The sequence below is a fragment of the Sinocyclocheilus rhinocerous genome, unplaced genomic scaffold (genome assembly GCF_001515625.1).
Source record: "Sinocyclocheilus rhinocerous isolate Xijiao unplaced genomic scaffold, SAMN03320098_v1.1 scaffold1482, whole genome shotgun sequence".
Classification (NCBI taxonomy): domain Eukaryota; kingdom Metazoa; phylum Chordata; class Actinopteri; order Cypriniformes; family Cyprinidae; genus Sinocyclocheilus; species Sinocyclocheilus rhinocerous.
Window position 1 is genome coordinate 23,226 of NW_015624221.1, and position 8,398 is coordinate 31,623.

The 8,398-nt window shown below is 38.0% G+C and overlaps 1 protein-coding gene across 2 annotated transcripts; it reads right to left on the reverse strand.

Moving 5' to 3' along the window:
• Window positions 1-570: 570 nt before the first annotated feature.
• LOC107739588 (gap junction gamma-1 protein) lies at window positions 571-8,024 on the reverse strand. 2 transcript variants are annotated; one of them, XM_016551761.1, is made up of 3 exons: window positions 7,887-8,024; window positions 2,127-3,291; window positions 571-1,890 (listed from the first exon to the last, which is right to left on the reverse strand). In XM_016551761.1, exons 2-3 carry the CDS (start codon window positions 3,259-3,261, stop codon window positions 1,877-1,879), a joined length of 1,149 nt encoding a protein of 382 aa, XP_016407247.1. In that variant the 5' UTR covers window positions 3,262-3,291; window positions 7,887-8,024; the 3' UTR covers window positions 571-1,876. The 2 variants fall into 2 exon arrangements, with proteins under 2 accessions (XP_016407247.1, XP_016407240.1); XM_016551754.1 differs by lacking the exon at window positions 7,887-8,024 and adding an exon at window positions 7,439-7,691.
• Window positions 8,025-8,398: the final 374 nt, after the last annotated feature.

Consider the following 8,398-nt stretch of genomic DNA (forward strand, 5'->3'; position numbering starts at 1 on the left):
CTTTTATTTAGCAAGGATGATCATAAATACATTTATAAAGTTACACAATATTTCTATTTCAGATAAATGCTGTTCTTCAGATAAATGCTGGGACCTTCTTCTGAACTATTCATCAAAGAAACCTGAAAAATTTCTACTCAAAATAATAATAAATATTTTTTGAGCAGCAAATCAGAATATTAGAATCATTTATAACCCCAAAAAAGATTTAATTTTTTTTCCCCCCAATGTCAAATCATTGCATTGATACCCAAGGGAATTTAGGCATCACAAGAGTATGCACACTTTGAGATGACAGTTGAGGAGAAAGTAAAAAATTTGATAGAAACTCACAGGAAACACCATAAACTGTGAATATTTAAATATTTGCTGTAATCTAGCACTCTTAATGTAATGTTAGTGCTACATAAAGGCAAATTCAAAACCAGGAAATGAGTGACCACAATAAAGACATACAGATAAATACAATTTGAAAAAAATTTGATGACTAACTTAAGACCAGTCTAAGCAGTTTATGTAACCAGCCAGAGTCAACAATTTTGGTTCAGAAAAATGAATGAGGCATGACTGCAGTTTTTAGACCAAAGGTTTATTTTCAATACAAAATACTTTACAAAACCTTACAAAAAAAACATTAGAAAATATAAAAAAATTGAGATGATGCTGGAAATAGTATCAAAAGATGGAAAACCTGGCTGTTAACAGACAGTTTCGAGACAACAGATTGCATTGGTACCATGTATAAATCATTAGGCTCTATGGCTTTCAATTCTGAGACCTTATTGCTATTCAATGTAAACTGCATTTGGACCAACTTAAGATTTGCATTTGCAAAGGAGGCAAAATGATACAACAACCTGAACAGAAAATGTATTTAGAAAGAGGGGGAAAATGAAAACAAATGAAATTAAATATTTTTTTATTAGTGCGTTCAATTGTGTGAAGACATTCTCTGAAAGTTGAGTTTGCCTCCCTAACAGCCGGTCAAAAGAAACAAAAGCCAAATAGAACCAAACTTGTTTAAAGCCTCAGAAAATAACATAGAAGTAAACAAAAAGCAAACAAATAAGACTGAAACTGTTGCCTACAGAGAAGCTTCCTCAAAACAAGAGGACTAGTAACCAAAATACTTCTCATATACAGGTAAAGTACGCAATATGCAAATAAAATATCAAAAGCCTCTTTGTAGATCAATAATTGATTCACAAGTATTCAAGCATTTTCCAGGTTTCCATTTAGTTCATTACAAACATACACTAATTGTGGTCCACTACTCATAACACAGAATTGTTCTAAATACACTAAACTACACTTCTGATGTGGTTTTACACTGGCTCGTCCATCTCAATTTGGAATGGCAAAGATATGTAAACTCCAGTTTAAGGCATTTTTGAGATGCAACCCATGGCACTTCATAAGAAGTGTGGTAAACAAATGGAAGAACCACAATTTATTTTCCCTATACAAAAAAAAAAAATAAAACACAGTAGAGACATGACAAGAAACAAGAGACATTGCACAGTCGCCTAGTGACTGAGGAGTATAACGACCATCTTCCTAACTAGCTTTTGGGCACTTTGGAGTATCAGGCAGACTGGCTGATGTCAAGTATAACTGGCTGGTGAGATGCTGCTTTCTGAGATTTTAACTTAGCTTTCATTGGTCAAAATACTGCATGGCACATTCTCACGGATTCACCAGTGTGCGTAAGGACACACAGGCTCCACTCGGTCTCACGATGCTTCACACAATGTTCAGCAGCCAAACATAAAATACACACATACAGACACTTTCCGCTTTTCAAGATGAGCAATGCCAACCACAGGTGGGGCCGCTTTGTTGCAAAGGAAAGCAGATGATAGTCTATTAGTCTCAATCAAGCACGGATCCCTATGAGAGAGAGAAAAGATGAAAAAGATTTTTTTTTTTTAAATGTACACCTCTTTATTCTGAGAAAGCACACCATTAGTCTCTACATATATATAATAGGTCTCTATATAGTCTCATACATACATATATATATATATATACACATACACTGCAAACTATTTCCTTATTTCTCAACTATTAATAATTAACACAACATCAGTAAGCTATTGTGAAAATACATAATTTCTCTGCCTTACCTTTTTCACATGTGCTTCCCTGCTTCTCCTGAGCAAAGTTGAGCCTGTTCTGCTCAACAGCGGTGCCATTGGACTCTGGGCTGCTGCTGCGTGAAGGACTGCTCTCCCCATTCTGATAGGCCATATCCAGATGCTGCTGGGCCAGTTTTAGGTGTCTACGCAGACGGTCAAAATCTCGTGAAGATGACTCATCAACAAAAGACTCCCGACCTGAGTCCAAGTTATACTCCGGTTTCAATCCCATGGACAGTTTGTCTTTTTTCAGGGCAGTGTGGTATCCTGGCGGGGCGGTGGGCACCTGTCTGCATATGGCGCCACGGGGACGTGCAACGCTGTGGCGGCGCGCACGTCGCCGAAAAGCATCACGGATTCCACTGAGGCCCAAATGAAGAATCTCCAGCACCGTGAGAGACAAGCAGAGACAGCTCACGGCATACATGATCAGCAAAAAGATTGTTTTCTCTGTGGGACGTGACACAAAGCAGTCCACCGTGTGTGGGCAGGGGCTGCGAGTGCACACGTACGAAGGGGCGACCTCAAAGCCATACAGGATATACTGGCCGAAGAGAAAGCCCATCTCGAAAACAACACGAGACAGAAGCTGCAGGATGTACACCTTCATGAGCCCGTCACGCTTTATCCTCCGCCGCCCGTCGTGTTTAGGGGCGGGCTTCTTGGGCGCTTTCTCTTTCTCTTTCTCTGGCAGGATCTCCTCAGTCATCATGGGGTCTTCCTCACCGTTGTCCTCAGCCTCCTCATAATCACGGTTGGCTCCACGATTGATCATGGGCATGCGTTTCCGGTTCATTGGCTTGTACTCATCATCATTCATGCGAGCGATCTTGTGCATAGCAAAGCCCAGGTACATAATTGTGGGGGTTGTGATCATAATGATCTGAAAAACCCAAAACCTTACATGAGAGAGTGGTGCAAATGCATCATAGCAGACATTCTCGCATCCAGGTTGCTGGGTGTTACACACAAATTTGCTCTGTTCATCGTAGTATATCGATTCTCCCCCCACAACAGTCAACACAATACGGAAGATGATGAATAACGTGAGCCAGATCTTGCCCACAAAGGTGGAGTGGTTGGAAATTTCATCCAACAGTCGCGTAAGAAAGCTCCAGCTCATGGTGCTTCGAGAAGAACCGCCGTCTCAGTCCTGCACGAGAACAAGACATTAACTGTTAGTAACTGAAAACAGCATCAAAAATAGAATAAAAAAAATAAATAAGTACATTACGTTCAATGATAAATATGGCAAGAATATGGCCTACCTTCCTACATGACTGACAAAAGCTGTATGACTACTCTGAGGAGATGAGATGCTGATTCAATATTAAGAGCTCCAAATTATGAACAAGTATGAGGTGCTTTCCTCTATCAGGACAATTAAGTTTCTAGGAGCCTTTAAATAAGAGACTTGATTAACCAGAAGATTCCACTAGATGGAGCTAAAAGGTCACTTTTCTATCAAGCTCTTTCACAGAAACATCAAGTCAGCTAAGGAAAAAGCTGAACAATTAAGAAAAATGTATACAACTTATTTGCTAAACTTGAATCTAATAAGAACCATTTTAACTAGATTTAATTAAATGGCTGAGAAAATATGTTCTTTTACCCTTACAGGAAGAAACATTTGAGATTGAATGTTCTAAAAAAAAAAACATTTAAAATACACATTTACTTCAGATCACCTCACTTTGCATACAGCCTTTCAATTAATAAAAAAAACGAATGAATTAATCTAAATTACGTTTGGATAAGAAAGGGACTTACAGAAAGAGAAGGGGGGAAAAAGTAAAAGGGAAAAAAATAAAATCATTTGCATCAGGCATTTGCCACCTTAGTGTTATCTGACCTCTAGTGTAACACCTACTTATTAAAACATTCAGCTACTCTTGTGTTAAGCAAATAGAACATGTGTGTTATGTAGACCTGAGACACAGAAAGAAATTAATTTTCCAATTTTGGAAAACCAAAGGCCCAAAAAGTCACTGTGGAATTGGCAGCTCTAACAAAGTAAATTCAAAACAGGCAACCAATTGAAAATGGTTTGGTCACTGGAGTCCAGCTACTTTAAGAATAGAGAGAGGATGGGGGTCATCCGCCGGTCTAATCAAACTGTGCAATGCTCACTGGCTCCATCAAGTAAACAAAAGGCGCTTCAGGCATGACTGTGACTTGATTTTTCCACAAAGTTCAGTGTGTGAATTTATCAAAACATCAGTAAAGACTCTCTAGGGTTCCCTTTATTATCGACCACTGATTTTATGTGACTTTGTTCTTGATTACTGGATGTGTATTTTCAAAAATAAGAGCTAGAGAATTATATTATGGATTTAATAGATACTATTAATATATAGTATAACAAATGTCTCCAATAAGACTCTCAAAAAAAAAAAGATACACAATGAAAAAAAAAAAAAGTGACAGTGAACTGCTCAAATATCCATCAAGTGTGAAATAACTAGCAGAAAAAAAATATATAGATATACATATACATTCTAAATTACTTTATTAATCTGTTCTCCCATGACCATGGGAACCTTGACTCGCACTCCAGTCCAACCCTAAATTCAAATAAAATTAATAGGAACTGGTGGTGACGTGATGCCAATGGCCACAACTTCTGTCCAAGTGTTTATTAGAGACAGTTGCATGAAGTGAGGGCCACGCTGTTGTGGTAGAGAACACAGACTACGAGTACCACTTAAAGGCTTCAAATCACTGTAATTTGTACACTGTACAAAGAGGCCATATTCAATTGCCGGCAGCAGTACAATTGTGTGGTCGTCGTTTGCAACATTCCACAGCTGGAGCCCAGTTGGCCCCTCACATTACATATCAGCAGGGCCCCAAACAGCCTCTACACTTACAACACACCTAGCTTCTTATAAAGGTGTGATCTTACAAAAGGGTGCACAAACTTTTTGGTCCATGAATGACTGATTAATGACATCAATAAATCATATATCAAAATTAGTTTGAAATATATATATATATATATATAGTGCAGATAAAGGCATATCAGGATAGAAAGCAATTAAGAAGGAAAAAAAGGTTTTGATTTAAAACTTTGACCAGCAGAATTGGACTTGAATAACTTTGCATGTGAACTTTAAAGAGATAGTGGGGTGGGGGGAATAATAAAAAAAATATGCACACGCACACGGTATTTTATTGTTGACGGTAACCAAACAGTTGCAGACAGCCACTGACTTCCATAGTATGAAAATTCTATGGAAATCAATGGCTGCCTAACAGCAAATGTTTGGTTACCAACAATCTTCAAAATATCTTCTTTTGTATTCAGAAGAAACAAACTCATACAGGTTTGGAACAACTTGATGGTCAGAATTTTCATTTTTGGAGGAACTATCCCTTCAAGATGTTAAAAGACTGGGAGACCCTCAGTAATACCTCAAACCTAACCGTGACCTCCTAAGTCAAGCAACACCACACAGAGGAACCATTACCCCATCAGACATTAACTTTAAGAGAGAGAACAGAGTGGCTTTGTGGAGACATCTGAGAAAGTAGTTATTGTTCCAATCCAGATTCCTTCAGCTCTGAGGGAAAGACAGGAGACTGGCTCTTACCTCAAAACAACATATCAGTTTCTAAGAAATTTAAGAGCAGTTTGATGCAGAATCAGGCTTATTTGGCACTTGGCACTGAATCATCAATGAACTGACTTTAGCTGGAAAAATAACTCCGTTATTGTCTTCTTGCATTATTTGACAAACTATTTTCATGTGTAACACTGTAAAGCTGCTTTGACAACCAGTATTGTATAAAGCGCTATACAAATAAAGGTGACTTGACTCGGAACTGATAAATAAAATGACAGTCACGTGTATTTGATGTAAAAGTTAACTTCTATGACGCTCGTCTTTTCTCATACCAAATGAAATTCACAGAACATGAGCTTATGAACCATTTTGGCAGGCTGGTGGACAATTCCGGTGTTTAAAACGTAAAAGACTGTGCTTTTAGTGAAACGACTCTTTAAAAACTGTCAATCCTAGGGTTGGCGTTAAAGTATTCTTGTAGACCAATGACCATAAAAGAGATCTGTCGATAATCAGTTCGACATATATCAATTTAAATATAAACAAAATTCATGCTTCTTAGTTAACGAATCTTTAACATTGAGGGTATTTAGAGAGTAGCACCAAACAACAGCAAAGGGAGTTTCTTTCTTCTGTTGAACACAAAAGATGATATTCTGAAAAACGTTGGTGTCCGAACAGTTGATGAGCACCATTGACTTCCATAGTAGGAAAAAAAATACTATGGAAGTCAATGGTGCTCATCAACTGTTCGGATACCAACATTTTTCAGAATACCTTCTTTTGTGTTCAAAAGAAGAAAGAAACTCATACAGGTTTAAAACAAGTGGAGGATTAGTAAATGATGACACAATGTTCATTCTTGAAGTGTTTAAGTTTAACTCTAGGGGTTTACTGCTTGTTAAACTCATCAATCAGTCAGATCAAAACAATTATGAAAATGAAGGTGATTATGTAGAATGCAAATTTGCATAAAGAATAAAGTAAGGATAGTTGTTACTGTTCGTAATTCAATTTAAGATGTCAACAAATGGTAAAAAAACAAATGGATTCAAAATATTTCTGTATATCGTCATGAGAAGAGAGATACAAGATACAAAACAAAAATATCTACAAATATAAAGGTTTCTTATCGTCGATTTTTAAAAATAAATAAAACAACAACACCACAATATTAAAGATGGAGCATATTCTTTTTGATGATTCCGCCGAGAAAACTGTACTATTTCGACAAATATTTAACTGAACTTAATTACAGTTAACTTACTCGAGCGCAAAGTGTGGATGTGGACACACGGAACGGTGGCGCGCTTTTACCTGAGTGGGGGGAAAAAAGATCCAACATACCAAACAAAAGCAGCGTGGCTGTGTTTCAACACCACACTACAGAAGAACGATTAAATATCGACCACAGAAAGACGTTTCGTAGTACAGCTACCCGAACGGTTGGTCTGTAATCCCTACACATTTTTACGAAAAAACGCCATCCAGCTACTATTGTTCTCCGGCTGACGCAAGAAAGATGCGACAGCCCCTTATAAAACAACTTGAAGGCAATAGTTAAACTCGAATGGTACTGTTTGTGGAAAAAAATACGCGTATAAACTTAATACCAAACAACCGAACAAGCAGAAAATTGGCTATTTTGCTTTGCACGCGGGAGATGTCGCCAAAAAATCCGTTGGCCGCGTCACTGGCGAATTTCAGTCAGATGAAAAGCGGAGAAAAACATACCTCGTCGAGTAGATTTCCACAATTTTCTTCAGCTACGTCCTTCTTAAGAGTTTGTACGAAATATCACCACATCCCTCAGCTATCTTTGACGACGAGAGCCACGCTCGTTATTAACCCATTCGGAGTATGGCAGCATATGAATCCCCCTCCCCAACACGCAGGGGCTCAAATAGCTTGAGGAGAACAAAGAGGCTGGCTCCCGAAATGCTACAGCTCCTCCCGCCTGATGAAATCTGATAGTCTGATCATCGTTTTCCAGATTTTTGCTCAGGGTTGCCAACTCTGACGCATTTGGCGTAAAACACGCGCTTTTAGGCTCTGTCTCATGCTCTCACTCACTCTGCCCATGTAAATCTCACGCCAAAGTGGCAACCCTGCTTGCGATATGAAACAAAGTCTCAGCTTTCAAATGTTGTAAGCTTTAATACTAAATTCAAACAATAAATACCGTTTTGGCGCACTTAATGTGGCTCTTCAGTTAACGCCAGAGGCAGAGCCACTAAAAGACAGAGTTCGGGCAAGCTTTGATCTCGCCGGCGTCGCCGCGTGGTCACGTGGTTCATGGAGCTCTCCAAACAAACCAGCGTTGACGATACATTTTTGATGGGTTTTATTTGGATTGACGACAGCTTCACTATACAGGTATTTGCAGCATTTTTTGGTAAACATTACAGCATATCATGCATTGATTATTACGTAGATGAAATTTACAGTATAATTTTATTCTGGAGAGTTGTGGAGAGGCAACATTAATATGATTTTCTTAACCCTCAGGTATTGCTTACTTCTAATGTGACCATACAGCTTAACTATTTTTCAGTTAAATAGGTGCTCTATATTTAGTTCAATAATATTTATTTAATATTTTGAGGAGATCTTTTGGCACTAAATACTATTTGTGCAATAATGATGGTCCATTAATGACTTAAATATTTTTTTCTAATATTTCTATTACTTATA